The sequence below is a fragment of the Plectropomus leopardus genome, chromosome 17 (assembly GCF_008729295.1).
Source record: "Plectropomus leopardus isolate mb chromosome 17, YSFRI_Pleo_2.0, whole genome shotgun sequence".
Lineage (NCBI taxonomy): Eukaryota > Metazoa > Chordata > Actinopteri > Perciformes > Serranidae > Plectropomus > Plectropomus leopardus.
Window position 1 is genome coordinate 8359393 of NC_056479.1, and position 20088 is coordinate 8379480.

The following is a 20088-nucleotide window of genomic DNA, read 5'->3' on the forward strand; positions in this document are numbered from 1 at the left end:
TGGGGATAGGAGGGTCCTCCCTCCCATTAAAATCTACATTTATACTGTTGTCCTCTGAATCTGATCCATAGTGGACAAAAAGTTTTGGCAGAACAATTGTAATATCTATTAAATCTATCAGTGATAAAAAATGTCAGACTTTTCTGCAAAAAGAAAAAAACACCTAACTCTGACCCCACTTTCCCCTAATCATTTCTGTGCAGTCCACTAATCAAAATGTCTTTTTTCTTTTTTTTTTCTGGCTGAGTAAAACACGAGACATATCTAAACAGTCCCCGCTGCTACTGCATCACTCCATCACACTGTCAGTCAGAGCTGATTAGCATCAGTCAGTTTGTTAATGTCCCGGCTCCAGGGCCTAACGAGTTAATCAGCTGGCAGGTTTCCTCAAGGGCTGGACTTTTCTCTATAGCCCCGAACCGCTTTTACCCCTCATGGTGTCTTCCTTCTGCTCCTCAAAGCTCTGTGGCTCTTGCCAAGGTTTCAAGTGACAGCCTTTCTGTCACTCTCTTCCTTCCTTGTTCCACTTGTTGGGGGGGGTGGATGAAGTCACAGCAGTAGTGGTGAGGATCTGTGTGCGTGTGTGTGTTGGAGGGGGGTGTTGAGGTGATAAAAAGGGATGAGGGAGGAAATGCAGGCAGATCCACAGACAAGGAGGGAGAAAGACGCTTTCAGAGGAATCACTATAAACAGACAGAGACATGCCTGAGCCTCAGAAGCCAGGTAAGCTGGTCCAACCTGTAGGATTATTACGGAAAACTCACTGAGTGAAATCAAAAGTGGAAGCTGAAGATGCTGTGAAATGTTCAGATGAGTATAAAAAAATAGCAAGACATTTTAACCCATATTTTCTCAATATAATGCTTGAATTCTGGACAAATGAGACTGAAACTGTTAAAAAAAATTCAAGTCTTTAAAAGATCATTAGCATCTATTTGGTTTATAGTCCACTGGTAATGAAGCAGCACAAACATAAAATCAAAATGCTACAGGGAAACTTTTGAACTTTTATTACCTCTAATATAATCATAATATCTCTTAATATGAAATGCATGTTGGCATGTGAACCAAAGCTATTAAACATGAGCGTTACTCTGTTATCTGTGGCATGAGTCTTGGCTTTCATTAGTTGGTGACAAGCTTGTGTCTTCATAAAGTCAGCCTCAGTGTCTTTATGTTACTAATTTTGTTCCTTAGTTACAGTGGCACTGCTTTTAGGAGGACAAAGTCAAAGTCTCAAGTTGTTTTTAACGAATGACAGAAATACAAAGGATAAAAGGGCCGCCAGCATGACTTATCTGACTGAAATGTTTCGATATCAAATATTTATAAAGTTTGGTTTTAGTGTCCACTTACGATTTTTTTTGTTTTTATTAGATTAATTGTTGGTCATCAAAAAGTAATTGAAAGAAAAAAAGCAATGGAGAGGGAGCCACTTATGGTAACGATAATGGATCTTTGAGGCTCTTATATGGATAAATGTGTTTTTGTTGAGAGGGAAACCTCTCAGGTCTGCAAGGTTCATTTGTGCCCAAAGAATATGTTTATAAGGACAAACCCAACAACATTTGTCCTGATTGGTCTAAAGTCTTAAAATCTGGTGCAGAAAGAGTATGGGCAAGTATCTAATAGTGCAACTTTTAAATTTTTAGATCACATGAAAAATCACTTTTATCAATAGTCAGGATTTTTTAAAAATGAGATCAACACTAACATTTAATAAGTGTCGTCAATATGAAATCTTATCTGCTCTACATATCTGTGCATATCTTTGATGTTAGACATGTAATGAATTCATAGATACAAAATACTAGATTTTGCTCTTTGTAGGTTCTGTGATAAAACCATGTTCTTATCACACTATATTTGTATATTCTATTTATTATACTATATTATACATTCTTTTAGGTTCGGACTACTGTTTCCTAAAATACTGTTGACGGTTTGACAAATTGTGAAAGTTTTGTCAGATTTGCACTTTGGCAAGCCCAGACAGGACTTCAATGAAAGGATTTTTTGAAATTTCAGTTGTGGGCACAAGGGGTTAAGAGCTGAGGAAAGCAGGAACGGTGAAAGGGCAAAAGTCAGCATGCTTACAGTAATGTCTGACATCAGGGTCAAGATTAAAACTGAGGAAATTGTATATATGTAGTTATTTTTTGTGTTATACCAGAATGAACATAGAAAAAGGGAAAACTTTAAAATGACTTCAAGTGGTAACACACAAATCAATGACATTTTTAACTCAATTTCAAGCAAAAACTTAATTCATTTATGTGGTATAGATTGAAGTAATTATTTTAGGGTGATTGGTCATTTTCTTTTTTTAGTGTGTAAACCAATGCTGTGAAACGAACCCAATGAACCCAACCTTTGCTGTTGTGCTGAACAGACATTTTGCTGAATTTTAAATGTAGTTTTTCATTTTTGTTAACGTAAGTGATGAAAGAGATCAAATGAATGACAATGGACTTTTTAAATTTTATAAAATGCAAAATTGGGTTTGTGAATAATGTGAATGCCTCGTTTTATCTCCGACAAGTGTTGTCATTACACCATAAACTACATATGTGAGATTCTAGCAGCTGGGCGTAACCATACACATGCGATGCTCCCTTGATAGAACACTGTAATACATGACATTAAACTGTACAGGCTGCGGTGCGTGTGGCAATGTTTGTGTCAGTCTGAAATATGCTCTGTTGCCTTTGTCAACTGTGACCTTAAAGCACCGTAAATCAGCTGCTCGCTTGAAACCTGAGAAATGAGTACATGCATGAGGACAGGAGGGAATGAAGGCAGGAGGAGACGAAGAAGTAACGGATAAAAGCAAGAAAGATGAGCGGGATGATTTGTTGGAGGGACCTCTGCCAAGTCAGGTGTAACTACCTTGCGTCGTATCTCTGCACCTCAGACACCTAATCTATCTGACCCTGATTGCCTCCCTCATTCTGTTACGCTGTCTTCTCTGCTGGCATCCATCTCCCCTTGCCAATCTGAAGGAAGTTCACCATATCGCTGTTATTGTGCAGAAAAAAATGCCTTTTTTTTCTCTCTTGTGGATTTCAGTCGAGGTGTCACATTCTCCGTCACGGCCTGATAGAAATTCAGTGATCCCTTTTGCTTATGGGGCTATTTCAAACTCCGACGGATAAAATCTTTCGAAAAACAAAACGTGTCTCTCTCAGTTCCCTAAAAGTTCATGTTGGGAACACATGCCAGCGTTGACGTGTGATGAAAGAGAGCGCAGAGCACTTTCCCTTTTTATTCTTCATCATGCAGTAATTCCATCCCCACATTTCATTACATCTTACCAATGTGACGCCGATCCAGCGTCCTGACATCACACGTATCATATTCCCTACACCACATTAGTACCTTCTCTCAGGCTCCTCTTGTTCCTCTGTTTCCACCCATCCCAAATCGTTGCCCCTCTCTTGAACTTCATCACACTCTGAAGCCCCCTCTGCCCCTGTCGATCAGCTGGTCACACAGCTCATGTGACTCCTCCCTGTGGGCGTCTTACTCCCCACGGTTAAGGACTGAAGAAGCAGCGGGGATCAAGAAGAAGCACGCATCCCAATAAACAGCCACAAGAATAGTTCTCCAGTATAGGAGCTGTGGCGTTATGGACGCTTCTGGGAAATTAAGGTGTGTGTCCATTTAGTTATCCCCTCGTTGCCCCATGAGAAGGAAAAAAAAAACAGCCCAGCAGGGTCATTGTTTCCTCACAACAGCTATGGATTATTGACTTATTTTGTGTGATGAACCAGTGGGCTCTTTGGAACGAGCCAGATACACAATAATTAGACCTTGTGCACCAGTGTTGATGCTGATAGTTGCAGGGTGCCAGGGTGGCGGTTTGCTGGCGCCACTCCATTGCTGAGCGTGTGCAGAAACAACAACCCAATTTTTAATTACCAGTAATACTGCCAGAGGCCGGCATCTCTACCCAAACACACATACACACCCCTCACTACCCTCTCAGGACACAGCAAAGCAGGGGCCAGTTTTACAAAAACAGACTTTGACTATGGCTTGGATCAAACAGACTTCAGATGGATGTTTTCAACTGCCCTCCTCACTGCTGTAGATTTCCAACAGGTTACTGCACTCTCTAAAAAGAAAACCATAAAACATCGTTTGGTCCCACTGATCAACAGGTGTGACTTATTGTTACCATGGGAACACTGGCCACAGGTGTCATTGATCTCACTCATCATGGATCTTGGTTTTAAGTTAGCGTTTGAGACAGGGGGCTAATTTTTTAGGCTTAAGTCTATCTTGTCTTATTTGCATCAGACCATTCTAAGGATACTAAGGGAAAAATTAAGACTGGGGCTGGTTTAAAAAAGATATTTTAAATTGGGTTGCAGTGTTGGGCAAGTCTTAACCCTTTGAAACCTGAACAAATTGGTTTGATTTCTTTCAAAAATATAGGGAGAAGGCAATGAGAAACTTAACAATACATGGCCCTAAAAATAGCAAATTAGTTTTTTAAAAAAACAAAGAAAGTAAGAAAAAAAGAAAGAAATTAAGAAAATTAGCAAAAAAAAGAAAAGAAAAAACAAACACAAACAAGAAAATGAGCAAATAAGTGTAGATTTTTTTTCTTTTCCGTAACATAATATTAAATTTATAATTTATAATGATTGTAAATGTGTTTTTCAATCCAGGCTTGAGCATATACACTGGTCAGCCTAACTTTAAAACCACTGGCAGGTGAAGTGAGTAACACTGATCATCTCAATGCGTTGCAATGTTCAATGTTTTGCTGGGAAACGTTTGGCCTCGGCATTCCTGTGATTTCCACTTTAGGCGCTCCACCCACCTAAATGCTGCTGCAAAACAAGTATCCCCACCTGACATCAACAGCATTGACAAGACCATGCACCAGGTCACACCGCAAAAACTGCTCAGGAATGGCCAGAGGAACGTGACAAAGAGCTAAAGACATCAACATGGCCTCCAAATTCCCCAGATCCCAATTTGATCGAGCATTCGTGGGACATGGTAATACCCCAGAAGAACCCCTGAACCACTGTGGGGCCTCCTTGGATCGAGCTCGGCTCTAACATGTTGAGACATAGATACGGGGCCTCTGGGGGATGTCCTGGGGTGTCTGGCATCAGGACTTCAGCAGCGGATCCTTTGATTCCAGGGGGTTGCCAGGTGGGTTACAAGCATGTCCCACAGATGCTTGATCAAAGTGGGATCTGGGGAATTCGAAGGCCATGTCAGCACCTTGAGCTCTTTGTCACATTCCAAAGCCCATTCCTAAACAGTTTCTGTGGTGTGAGCTGTTGCATTGTCCTGCTGGGGGAACACTGCCATCGGGGAGTGTCGTTGCCGTGAGGGGGGATGCTTGCTGTGCAACGATGTTTGGGTGTGTGGAGTGTGTCAAGTGGCATCCACATGAATGCCAGAACCAAAAGTTTCCCAGCGGAACATTGCAATATATTACAAGATAATGAATGTTATTCACATCACTCACACATATGTGATGGTGAATATATAATGCAATTTCGACTAGTCAAAGAAAAAGTGATGTTGCTTTACCAAATAGAAAAAAAAAACATGCTTGAAGGTAAGTAGCTCTCAGTGAAGCTCCCCAGTGGACAGTTCCCCTTAGTGAGTCCCCAGAACTGTTTGGTTCGAAGATACCACATCCTTCTCCAGAATTACATCCTGCACCTTAACCCTTTGAAACCAAAAATTTGCAAAATCATTACATTTTTGAGGAAAAGAAACAACAAAAAACACACACAACAAAAACAAACAAGAAAATGACCCAAAAAGTGCTGAAAAATGTTTTCAAAAAAACTTTTTTCTTTTTGTAACATAATTTGTGTGTGTTTGTCACTTTTTTCTAATTTCTTGGATTTTTTTGGTACATTTCTTGCCGAGCTACTCTTGCTTTTCCCCTCATGTTTTTTTTTTTTTTTTTTTTTTTTTACAAGAAATCACACCAATTTAAACAGTTTTCAAAGGGTTAAATAGTTTGTGATAGACGTCTGAACTCAGCACATGACAAACAGATGCCGATAAAGGTTAAAAAGGGATAAGAAGCAACAGTATCTCAGCTCTGCTACACAATTGCACTGTGTTAAGATTTTATGCTAGAGGAGGTTTTTTAAATGGTTACAATCTTAGCTCAGTTTTCCCAATAACACGTCTCTGCAACTGATTTCTTTCAAAAGACCAGCATTTTTTTCTTGAGTGAATTGAGCGTGACACGGTTCTTTATTTGTCCACGTCTTTGAGTTTGAAGACTTTCTGGCAAATTGGTCCAATGTAAGGTAGTAAAGAACTAGACAGCTTCGTGAGACAGATGAACCCAACAAAAATATGTTTGTGAAACCAACCCCATCGGTCACAGTTGTTCAGTGGAAGGTTAAACCTTCTGTCACCCTATTGGCTGCAGGCTACACAGAGTCCAACATCCTGTCACCCCCTTACCCCCCAAACCGCACGTCTCAAAACTAGTCCAGTGTAGCATTACCTCATACCGAAGCTATCGTCGGGTTCCCACAGGTATGCACCCGAAGCGTGATGGATTACAGACAGATGCAGCGTCAAGCAACTGCACTATGAGGTCCTACAAAGAGAGTGTGAAAAGTTAACTGATATATCATTAACAAAGTCTTTCAAAACAAAGCCGAGTGGCGTGTTTCGCAGTGGATACACACCCAGAATGTATTCCTTATTCTAAAAGCTTCCTCTGTGATTTGAGAGAGGCCTTGGCCTATTTGGAGCGCAGACTGTGTTGATGCGAGCTGGAAGACAAAAGGAAATGAATGGAAAGCCGAAGTGGTTGACAGCTTAATACGGTATTTAAAGCCGCCTTTGTTTACCAAACACCACAGATTCCTCATCCCTAAATTAGAGTTGCATTTAGCAATTGTTTTCTCATGTTGAGACTGCTTTATTCACATAATAACAATTCATTCAAATTGTCAGGAAAGTTTACAGCACTGCCATAAAATCTAATCTGCGGTTTTGTACCCCTTTGATTCCTCTCCCAACCCTATTACCAAATCCTTTCTTTTCTCCTCTCTTGTTCATCCATAAATCTTCCTGCTCACGTGTCGCAGAGAGAGCAACGGAGCGAGAGAGACATCACCGGTGGAATCCAAACAAGCCATAATTCTTATCATCATCACTATAACCAGTGTTATATACAGCTGCTCCGTCCCTCATATCCCTCCAAGGGCCTGCGTGTCTAATCCCTCAGTCTTTAGCCACAACAGGTTTAATGCATGACCGTTACAGCATGCATAGACTAAACAACACTGCAATGTCAACACCTTTAAAGCTTTATCAACTTGTCTCAGTGGGACAAACATTATTAGTGACCTTTTCTTTGTAGAGAAATCTCTGCAGAGCTCAGAGCATGCATCTGAGATCAACATGAAACAGAATACAGTTTGGACTGCTTCCTGCAACAATAAAATCAGCACATAATTGTCACCTAATATATCAGTGTTATAAAATGATGACAGTACAATCATCTGATCCTCCAATCAAAGCAACAGTAACAGATCATAAAAAATTTTATTAGTCAACTTGCGGCCTATGGGCCAGATAGGTGCAGGGTAACCCTCTGACTCTTTATCAGTAGGCCTTTCTCACAGCAGACACTTTGACTTTTTACAGTAGGAAAAGCACAGGTGTTACTAATAACACTAACAATGACTCTGTTCTGGTCAGGGTTTCCAGTGAGAGTGACTGAGCAAACAAGCAGAATACAAGGATCCTGACATCAAAGCTAATTAAGCCTGCATTGTGATATTGCGCTTATTTTATTTGTTTGTTCGTGTAATACTTTTTTTTGGCTCTGCCAAAACAAATGGCAACACAAAACTTTTTCCTGCGCACTAGCAGAATAAAACGAACTAGCTACTTTGTGTTAGTTAGGTCTACATGTTATGCAGGGCAGCTAGGTGGGATCATTTTACAATTATCTCTGTGTTTCCAGTGAAATAAGACTGTTAACTGTAGCAGACTATTGTAGCTACACTGTGTGTCTTTCTTGACTTAACAAGGCAAGTAGGAAGCATCCTTACCGGCTCAACAGCTGTCTCCACCGCCTCCAGCTGCCTCTCCAAGCTGAGAAAACTCTGGTTTACCGTCGCCAGTTAAGGGAGAGCTCCTGCCGGGCGGGCATCTGTTCCCCATCCCTGCGCCGCGTTTAAAAGGGTCCTTGCGGGGTTTAGCCAGCTAGCTACACTGAGGCAGCTAAGCTAAAAACAATAGCGCGGTTAAGGGCTCCAAAAGTACACTGAAAAGCACTCACAGTGGTTTTCTGAAAAACACCACCACCAATGTAACCGGCCGTCCTGGGTTCGCCTAACTGGTTAACTAATAAAACAATAAACGGGACAGAAGACGGTGTGACAGCTCCAACAGCAAATGTTGTCCTTTTATTCTCCTAATCCAAAAACTCCCATACGTGCACGAGCCTCCCGAAAAGAGTAAAAGTCCTCCCTCCATTACTTTTTTTCTTGCTATAAGGCAACCCAAGAAGGAAGCAAAGTGGGCCTCCAGTCTGTTACACTACTATCTAAAGTAAGGTTAGATAACTACCGACCCATTGTAGGCCTAATTAATGATTTAAGACAGCTGTGCGCGGAGTGATACACGAGGAGTTAAGGACAGGTACTGTACGACCGTAGCGTAATGAGGTCATTACTTGCGTACAACATTGGTACAGGGGGATGAAACTATACAGCATACAATCTACGGAAGACGGAAACCTCGGGGTTTTACAACAAAAATGATTAACTTTTTAGCAAATATGTGTTTTTTGTTGTTTTTTTTTTTTTTTTTAGATTGACATATACATGATTATGCCAGTAACAATCTCCCGCAGCCGTCCGCGGAAATTCCCGGGGAAATTCCGACGTAAACTAAGTTTGCACCGCACATACGGTAAGCTAACATAAGGTAGTAGAATGATTACATGAAAGACAGAAGCCTAAGCTTTGTATTGTAAAAAAAGAAAGGATACTCTAGCTATTACTGTTTTTATTTTAGGCTGACATCTATTGAAACAGCGATCTCCGCCGGCCATTTTGGGAAAATACCGACATAAATATGACTAAATACTTCCTATGAAAGGTAAGGTACGGTAATAGAAGGTCATGGATGGGATGGCAGTAAATACGACATACTTAACTTTCTGCTGCAAAAAGAATGAATGCTTCAGCTATTATCATTTTAGATCTATTCAAACAGGATCACACAAAATCTCCTGCTGCAGTCCATGGGAGGCCCCTTTTTAAAGGGAATAAACTGGCCCCTGGCGTCCTCGTTTTTAGCAGCTGTGGCCCCCGGGCAAAGTGAATTTAATATCCCTGAGTTGGACAGTCCTTAAGTGCTGGGCCCCAACTAACACACTCTCCCATTATTGATTAATCGGCCGATTATTTTCTGGGTTAATAGAGGCATTGCTTGGTCTTTAAAATGTGAGAAAACTTTTTTAAAAAAAGAGGTGAGGTCCTCAGAATGCTTGCTTTGTCCAACTTTGTCCAAGTCCACACTCCTCTGATACTTTGTGTGCTGTCAGAGGGCTAGAAAATAGTAATTTGAGAGGCCTGTATTTTCAGAAACAAAAATTATGATACAAGGTGTCTAAAATTTTATCACCTCAACCTAATAAATCCTTAAAAAATGATCTCGGACTATAAATTTGACAAATCACTGCCTCTATTTCAACTGTCATCTGTAATAAGCCCATGTAAATCTGCATTTTTGGGGGGAACAAATTATTATAGACCAAGAAGAAATATAAAAATATCAATATATCAATATAAAAATAATATTTGTGGTGAGATCTATCTTCTGCAAAATTGCTTTAATCCACACAAGATAGACTATAAACTGGCTGCAAGTGTTGTATTCTAAAGCTTAACATTAACATGTTCTTGCAGAGCTTCATGAAAAAAGAAATCCTCTAAAATATTTAAAATATTAAAAATATTCAATTTTTCCCCCCCACTTTACTCGCTGGAGCTCAGCAGCCAAAAACAAAAAGTAGGTCATCCAAATATGCAAACACTTCTCCTGTTCCATTCCTGGTCAGTGTATTTAAAACTGGGAGCTCTTACAGTGTGCACTGCGCAGAATGAGCAGCTCTCTGACACGTTCACATGCAAGTGTGACCGACCACAGCTGAGATGAAAACAGACATTTGGTCTGTCAAAATCAACTGCTGCCTCAGTTTAAAAAGTACTACATGTTAAAAAAAAAAGAATAAAAATCAGCCGCAAAGAAAAGAAAAGCAGTTCATCTTCTCATAGCGTACATTATGTAGCATGTTTTCATACCTTCTCTCGAAAGATAACATTTTTTGAGTTATGTATTAGTAAAATAATCAAACCACACTTGTGTTTTTATTATTTTGGTGTGATAACCCATTTCCACCCTTACATTTGCTGGGATTACAGGAGTATTTGTCCTCTGACGCTGGTTTTACAACAACCAGTACTAATCTACATGTCAAGCTACCATTTAATCATTCCTCTGAATTTATCTCCCTACCTCCTCCTCGTACAGGGAGGTGACGCTCTGTTCAGTACATGATGTAAGTCACATCGTCAAGACTGTCAAATTAACTTGGCAGATGATTGAGTGATAGAGAGGGCAGAGGCTTAAGTGTACCCTGATTCTGCCGACAGCTCTCCATCCTCGTCATAAAATGGTGAAACTCCATCAGTCACGCTCTGCCCCCACTGTGGATGCCAGCCAAGTGCCAATAATACCATTGATACTCATCCACACACTCAGCTTATAAATAGATTGAATATTAATCTTCTCTTTATGCTCTGCTGCCAATATTCCCCATTTTGATGTATATTTGAATATTATGCAAATACAAAAACACATCTCAGTCACACCATCGTGTGGTTTAAGTACAGTAGCAGCAGCTTGGCCGTGTGTGATCATCGGGCGTAATAATAAAATGAGTTGCTTTTAAAGTGGGATTAAGGTGCTTTTAAGGGGTAGAGGGATTCCCTGTTGAATAGCGCTGGTAAATATGCGTATAAATTGGAGCGGATTGGAGTTTTAGGTACTAAAAACATCCCTCAGAAGCAGAGCTGCTCTTAAAGCTGGAGAAATGTGATTGGTTGAGTTCAGTCTAAGAAGGTGGAGAGTCAGTGTTCAGCTCTGAAGTTCATTTTTAAATTTTAAAATAAATTCCATAATTAAAATCAACAAATTTAAAGAGCTTGTGGCTTAAGGCTTTAAGGGACATCCCAGAAATTTTGTGTTGCACTTTTATATAGTTTAGGGACTAAATTAAAGAAATATGAAAACCAATGCACACCCTAGTTAACCCTAGTAACTCCAGTAATGCTCGATCCTACACTTCCCATAATGCAACTCGATAGCAGGCTTTCTGTTAAAAATATTCTCTCGAAGCACACGCTAAGATAACCCTGATGACACCATTGGGGTTATTTTTAGAAACTTTCTAAAGCTTGCACCCCGGAAATCAAAGATGTTTTATGACCATTTTTATAGGCTAAGTAGTACCTCGCTAATCTCGTTATCTAAAATCAGTGGAGTGCCCCCTTACAAGTCATCCTCTCTTACACCTTTTCTTTTTATGGAGCCCCTCTGGGACATAGATGCATTAAAAGATCTGCAGCATTGGAGGTGGGACCCCGTTCATTCCTTAAGTTGCTCAGTGAAGCAAGAAGCCAAAAATATGCAACCGCAGCATATAAAACTACCCAGATGATTGACGCTGCTTCTGCATCATTGGGCGCATAGAGCAGACGCACTGTGAAGGCTTCCGCTGGCTGAGCCAGCGACTTCCAGTTTCGTGCTCCGCTAACTTTAATTAGGACAAAATAATTTAATTTTGCGTCTTTCATAGACTTTCCAAATGTTTTTGAACTGAAAAGATCAAATTGTGAATGTGAAACGAATCATTTAAGTTAGGGTTGTAACGCTCAGAAATATGTATCCACTGATTTCCAGACATCTCTTTCCTAATGTTAGTCTTTTTGGACCCAGTGGCATCACGTGATAGAGTTGGCAGTAGTAATTCCATTGTATGGCCACAACAAAAATTGACTCCAAATCCTGGCGCACTATCTGGGGTCACATGGTAAAAGAAAACCCTTGATGTGTAAATCTGTGGAAAGGGATTTGTACACCGAGCCTTCAGATTTGCAATATGTGCATCGTGTTATCTCTCTGACTGGGTCATGGACATTTGTCCATAATAAACTATGCCGTACTCATAATAATAAGCACAGATATTTAAACCAATTTCATTCAGTGATTTTGGGATCTCTACAAAATGTTTTGGTATTGTTAGAAGGACAAACTTTGTATCTTTAATTTGAGGCCATTTCTGTCAGACACAGATGTCATTGGAACTTGGAGTTGAACCTTTCTGATTCCCTTTGCCTAAATTGTTTGCTATGAGCTCTATGAATAAAACAGACAAATAATTCCAACTGTTATATTTCGGGATCGCCCCTATATTCCCTCACCCCCGTCCAACGTTACCTCGTAAAACGGATTGTATGACATCCAACATATTAGCACCCCACAAATGATGTTACATACTAAGTGGAAAGTTAGAGAATTAATGTAGATTAACAGAGGTTAGGTTTAGTCAAATAAAGTTATTGTAGTTTAGCAAAGAACCACAGGAAAGACATACCTTAAAATAAATCAAAGTTCACACGGTTATGTGACCCATCTTCCACCACCCAAACCTGCCCCCTTACAGAGACCACTCAGGACCACTTCCTCTTTTACACTCGTATGCAATAGACGCATGATCACAGCCTTCCAAAACATGTGGGTTATGTGGGATATGTATGAATTTAGGTGCACTATCCTTTTTTTTAGGAAAAAGTATGAGCAGTGCATGAGAACAGCCTGCCCCGTGTTCTCTCAGCAACTGTTAGGGTTAGGTTTAAGGTTAGGGGTTAGTTACTGATCTGATGTAACATAAGGCTAAGGGAACATTGACATGCTCCAGATACTTCCAGCACCCTAGTAGTCTATCTCACATCAATTCAAACAGGAACATGTCGTAACATGCCAGAGAGGTGTTTTCAATTTATAAATGATTTTACTGAATTTTCTTTTCTTTTGAACAGCCATAGAAAATTTGATCAACAGAATTATAAAGAAAGCTATCCCTGTTAACCCTTTAAAACCTGGATCGACATCTATTTTCTTCTGCCACATTCAAACGCCTTTCAAAGGCAAACCTTTGAAACATGAGTAAATTGGTTTAATTTAGTTCAAAAACATGGGGAAAAGGGTCATCAGAAACCTGGCATGAAATGTCCTGCAAACTGAAAAAAAGAAAAAGGTGAGATGGGACAGGTAAAAGGTGACAAAAAGACCCGAAAATTAGCTTTAAAAGAGAGAAAGAGAGAGAAAAATACTGTAATTATTTATTTTTCTCTTTTCAATTTGAGAACTCAGGTCTTTTTGTTTTTGTCCTTTACTTGTCTTTCTTTGCCAATTTCAGGTGATTTTCTTGTAATTTTAAAGTTATAACATTTTGGCTAATTTTTGTGTCATTTCTTGTGAAGTAGTTCATTGCCTTTCTTCCATCTTTCTGAAAGAAATTAATATAATTTCCTCAGGTTTTAAAGGGTTAATGTGTTTATTGCATTTTAAAAATGGGTTGCTTCATCATGGGCAACATCAAATAGGCATTTTGATATAAAACCAGGTCACAAAACCTCTTGCATGGATTGTGAATCTGAGGGCATGGATCATAAATCCGCTTACACGGGTAAACACATTGAGGTTTTTTTTTACCGTTTGACTGCCTCCATATTTTTTTCATTGGGCTTCAGTTTACTTAAAAGAGAAGAAGAAAAAGAGCAGATATATAGTCCAAAAAGCAGTTTCTGTGTCTTTGTGGAAAACGATCTTGGAGAGAAGAAAGTTTGAATGTAAATATAGGCCGACGCGTGGATGTGAGGTAGTTATCAATCCAATCAGTTAAGATGTTACTCTCTTTTGTCGTTGAAACAGACAGATATATACGATATGCCGATATTGCGATATACCTCAGGGCTTCACTTTGTTCTGATATTCTGAGTGGCCATCTGCTGACATATGAACTTTTATCTAAAGGAAATGGACAGAACTTGGATGCATTATAAGAACTATCTGGTGGTTCTTTGGCTCTGTACTTTGAGGTTTAACTCAAACATTTTGCCTCCAGAGCAGATTGCACTTCCATAAGTAACTTAAAACTGCAACTTGCTACTTGTTGGAACTGCATGTGTTAAGCTACGCTCACACACATGGTGACATGAGCTTATAGTTTCACCTGTAACTTGCACACTTGTCCAGTTTCGAGGGGTGCAACTGGTGTGCCGTGTGTGTAAAAGGGCACCAGGTCACTGCATTAACAGAGTATGAGAAGTGGGAATATGTTACCACCAACTGGTGCTCAGCCCGAGAGAAGGCTGCGCCGGCCCCACTCTCTAGTTAACACGTCTGCTGCTGTCATAGCTTACGGTTGTAGACACGCTTAAGTGACTTAATGTATTCAGCAGTCCTCCAACATCAAGCTCCAGTAGAAACAAAACCACTTAAGTGGTGCATTTCTCAGCAGCAGCAGAATTAGACATCTCTTAAAGACGCAGCTGCTCAGTGTTTAGTATCAAAACGCGCATTCAAACAAATGCATATATGAGGAAGTCGTGCCCTTTTTGGCATCGTTCAGCGATGAGAGAGAGAGATTTCAGGATTCAAATGTTTGGCTTGGCCTGACTCCTTTGGCTTAGCCGACTGAACAAGCAGGAGACGTACGCAGCTAAGAAAGACAGGGAAATGTCAAGAGAGATTAACGAAGCACATTCCACAGAGGTTACCCTTCAAAAGCAAAACAGGAAGACAGAGAGAGAGAGAGAGAGACTGTAGGGGATGGGCACAGAAATGTAAATATACTCTTTGTTTTTTAAGTGTTTCTGATGTTTGTTTTCTAACGCGTGATAAAATAGATCATAAATGACATCATACAGGTTGTTGGTTGATCTTGTAATGATATCTGGCGTGTTAGTTAGTTTACAATTTAGTATATATGGTGTTGGTGATGCCTTAAGCGACTGGATGATGTGATGATGAAATATCACAACAAAGACAGGAACGCCCATTTGTGGGAGCCGTACACTGATCTGTTGCTGGTGAGGGTTATGCTTTTACCACTGTATGCATGGTAAGCTTGTTGTTAGGTGTAGTCAACCCTCTGTTAATGTAGCCATCTATCCAATGATAATGTAAAGATATTATTGTCATAGAAAGATAACTCTTATGCAGTGTGTCATGCAAAAAAATGCGTTTTTTATGAAGTGCCGGAATGAAGTGCTACCCAGCGCTCTGCCACCACTTTTCTGCCAAAGAAAAACACTATGTGGTTAATACTGTGTGCTCTAAAACCTCTCTGTCTACTACCTGCTGAACACCAAACAGCAGACAGACACAGTTAGCGACTTGCTGGTGAACACAGTGAGGCATTGAACTGCTAAAGTGACAGATATTTCTTTCAGGAGTTGGTAGAGACCAAAAACAGAGCCATAAGAGATTCAGTATTGGACTAACATTCATCAGGTGAACACAAACCCGACTGCAAAAACATGATGCATCTTTTCCTGTCAGCTGGATCAACAAATTGGAACTGCTCTCTAACAAGTTGAGGTGATAGTGTGTTTACGGCTTGTTTTGTCCCCAAATGGCAAAAGAAATCAGTTATTGTAGGTTACAGAAAATGTATTTATTATCAAACTGGAAAACACTGTTTTAAAGAGAAAAACTGTGAATTGTGAATAATGTACAGTATAACCCCATAATCCAGTGCAATATGAAAATATATTTCATTTAGAAGATTAGATCTTAAGCGCCTTGAAGATTCAAGAATGCATACATCTTTTAGTATCTGTGGTCAGAAACAAATCTCCAACCCCGACAGTGTTAGTTCTCTGCGCTTTGAAAACCAACACGTACTTCTTATTTCACACACAAAAATCCCACCAGTATGTCTCAACTTTGGTATTATTACTTAATCTTATTCAGCTCATGGCTGGAGTCATATTGTAGGACATTAAAGCCCTCAGGTTTAAAACTATATTAATGATAAGCTTTTGAAAATAAAAACTGTCTATAATTACGATGCAGAGAGCATCAAGTAATGCGAGTATTTAAAGGCAGTATTGACAGTAGCACGGTCAGCGAAAACTGAGTAAATAAAATCGTCTTTCAAGCATCTCACATGATATATGTTAAATATAAACGGTCTTATCTCCCTAACTTAAGAACCCAATCCTCAGGCTCTTAACATGAGGTTTCACACCATCCTTGACCCCTGTTGGCCTCGCTCATTCTTCTTCTCATTCCCCGTTTTAGTTTCCACCTCTCGGCTCACTGTCTTTCTGAACTCTTTTTTTTTTCTCTTCAGAAGAAAGTGGAATCAGATTAAAGTAGGACAAAGAAACGGTGGGACGAAAAAGTGCTGAGAGTAGGGATTTGCATTAAGTGAAAAGGAAGAAGGAATGGAGACCGCAAGAGACATTATCCATTTAACAGATACCTGGAAGACAGGGAAACAGACGGCTGTAGAGTGAAATTATCTAGGCCAGGGAGGACCGTCGATGAAGCGTGGAAGGTAATGAGAACGGAGAGGGATCCGCACAGACAGCGTGTTCATCAGCTGTGCATTACCGTCGGTATTAGCGCCGAGGGTTGAAGGGGCACAGTTGTCCTGGCTGTGACTTAGCGGTTTGCTCAAAGCTTTTCCCACGCAGCAGGACGGACAGGCAGGCCTGTAATATGGAGAGAGGAACTCACAAAGTGGGCTGAAGGAGAAACAGGTCACATATGCATAATTGCAGGAAAAAATACATTTAAAAAAAAAAAATCACACCCATCATATCAAACTAAATCACAAAGTGGAGCTACAGTAGAGAACGTTACACCTTCACTCATTGAGATGCTGTAGATTTGCCCTATCTGCCCAAATTAAATGTAAGCGTTGGTTACGGAACTGATGAGACCTAAAAAACCCTTTTTTTTTTTACAAATATTCATGGTCCCCAGAGGATGAATCCCAGTGACTTTGGTGATCTCCTGACTTTTCCTCTAGCACCATCATCAGGTCAAAACTATGGCCAACTTAATGACATTTCCATCAGACTAAGTTATATTAAGAACATATGTCAGGTATCCTCCTTTATCTGCTGTTGGCATTCTGGGATGCCCCACACAACGCCGCACATCGACAAAAGCTCATTATTAGGATTAGAAAAAAACATCATAGCTCTACAGCTCTACATTCTTATTGGAGGCAAACACAGGGCTCCCCGGTGAAAGCGCTGGGTTTGTTGGACCCATCCTACACCCCTCACACCTGCCTTATAAGTACAGTCCAACTCCGAACAACACGTTAGTACCGGCAGTATTTCAACCAGATGCTGTCCAGCATCATATGGCTGCATCACATGCCGTACAGCTGCGTTATGAACTAAAATCGCCTGTCCGCATATCATACTACGACAAGGTGACAGTATTTGACAACTTTGGAATGAGAATGGACTGGACACCTACACATGTGTGTAGGAGCATGGCTAAATTGTGGCTCACCTCAGACTTTATCCATAGTTTCATCATGTAAAAAATATTATGCAGCTTGTAGTTTTAGGCTATGTAGGTTGTAATTATTGTGGCATCAAGCAATATAAGTGAATAAACACAAGTAGTTTGTTTTTGAATGATTTTATTGACTTGTGCCTAGCTAAAAGCAGCATTCAAAGCATCCATTCTGAGGAAAAGTTGCAGTGCAAGCAGAGGTCAAGCTCATCTAAAAGGTTTGACTTTGAAATTATAGTTACGGATAAGCAAGCTTTTATTTGCTACAGTCACTATGGTTTAACAGACTAACCTTGTAATGTTTACTTGCAAATGCATCACATTTAAAGAAACTGTCAGAAGAGTGATGCATATTTCATATACAGTTAGCCTACTTTAGATTGAGAAAAAAATAATTAAATAACTGGAACAGTCATAGGCTACCACCAGCAACGTCACATTGCGCCTTTGTTATGTCTGGATATTCAATTCTTTTTTTAAGGACTTACCTCTCATTGCCATTTGGAAGTGCCAACATAAAATGTGCCAGCTTTAAATTTTTTTCCCCCATGTGGCATGTTTGATGTTGCATTATAATGCATAATGCATACATATAATGCATTTTTTTCCACTGGTCATCTGCATAAAATCTTTCACCTGGGACACAGAGAACCTCACACTGTAAACTATTTCAACGGGGAAAAAAATAGGCAGAACCGAGCAGTGATAAGCTTGTAAATTAGATATGAAAGGATGATCCTGATAACATCTATAAAATCCCTGTGTAATCATCCGCAGAGGAGGTAGCAGTGACTTTGACAGTCTAAAAATGATTTTGTGGAAACTCGATTTACTGCACACAGAATATTGCTGAAAGTAATGGAGGCGATTGTACAGTGATCGCTTAGAATCTCACCATCTTGCCTCTTTGCAGTGAGACAGTGACCTGCTGCAGGGCAGAAAGATCTTATATCTTTTATATCTTATGTTTGTCATAGCTTGTTTTGTCATCATATTTTTTTAAATTATGATGTAAAGAAAAAGGTTGACAGGTGGAATATAAATTAGCCTTTTTTTTAACCATGTTTCAGAAATTAGTAAGTCCAATCTCTCTGTAGCTCTGTTCTTCTAGTTTATTGTTTGATCAAACTATTTATTTTTGTATTCATTATGATGGAGAACTCACACTAATTTTTAAGATTGCAGGATTTCAGCCACAGACACAGCTTCAAATTAAAATATTTCAAAATCTCACACCATTCCTAAGGTTGAAGACAGTCAATGAGAGTTTTTGAGTGTCAATAACTTTCTCTCAAATCTCAACGCAGGCGAACCAAAACTCTCATTTGAGATCTTATATCGATGCGCAGCAGCTCCACTGACAATAAATGAGGTTCTGACTCTGTATTTATACCATGACAATTGAGATTTTTACATCCAAACAAGCTTTATAGAACCAGTTTATGACATTTATTATTAGAGTATTTCACTGCTGGAAAGATGGTCTTTTTATAAAACTGGTGTGTCTTTGCAGTAGAAATACGCCAATACTTTTGAAAGTGGTGCTACATGACCAGAGAAAACAGAGGAAAAGGGCTTTGGAATTTGCTCTTAAAACATAAAAGGTAGCAAACCTTCAACTACCAAAATGCACTGCGCCGCACTGGAGTAATAAACGTTCCCACTCAAAGGTGACGTAATGCAAGCTTAACCATTCTTCCACAAGACACCATATGGTAGCTGGCTGGTAAAGACATACTGCAGCTAAACAGGGCACTAACAGTAACTGAATCTTTGTTCATATTTGATCAGCACCGCTTAGTTTTACTATTTAATCTTCATTTTTTAGCCTCCTGCTTTAAAATACAGGGAACAATATGGCACCCACTTCTTGTATTACAGCCAAAAAGTGCACTAAAATATCTTTGTGAAGACACTGTAAAGGCAATACATGACAGAATTTTAGTTTATGTTTAATCAGCACTGCTTACTTTTACAGTTTGAACAGCCATGCATGTATAAAGAGACTTGGGTCCTAATTTATGTTTCCAAATATAGCAAAATCATGACCCGCCCCATTTGAGTTGAAAGATGCGCAGGGAGATTTGGCTCATGGGGGGAAGTTTACGATTATTCATTTATGCATACTACCCACACTGTTATGATACAAAGCTTGTTGAAAATCAATAAGTATCCCTTTAACTCCACAGTATTCTTTCAGAGTTATTTCCAATCCTTCCTCCTGTCTTCTGCTGAGTCATGACAAGTCAGAGATCAAATCCTGCCTGTAAACGCTGTGACATCAAGGTAAAACAGCCGTGATTAATAATCTGAAATCCAGTGACTGACTTTCTGATTTACAGTAGAGGGGCGGGCTCTTTGCTTCAGCAGGAACCTAAAGAAAGTTTTTACTGCCTGGTGCGTCACAGATCCCCTCCTGGATTGAAGTGCTGAGAGAGGCATTAACAGATT

At 39.8% G+C, this 20088-nt stretch overlaps 1 protein-coding gene across 1 annotated transcript in view; it reads left to right on the plus strand.

Moving 5' to 3' along the window:
- The first annotated feature begins 612 nt into the window (after nucleotides 1–612).
- Nucleotides 613–20088, plus strand: part of mybpc2a (myosin binding protein Ca) — a 67038-nt gene continuing 47562 nt past the window's right edge. The window contains exon 1 of the mRNA XM_042504655.1: nucleotides 613–723. Within this exon, the coding sequence (XP_042360589.1) occupies nucleotides 702–723 (22 nt within the window). The 5' untranslated portion in view covers nucleotides 613–701. The remainder of the gene's footprint in view (nucleotides 724–20088) is intronic.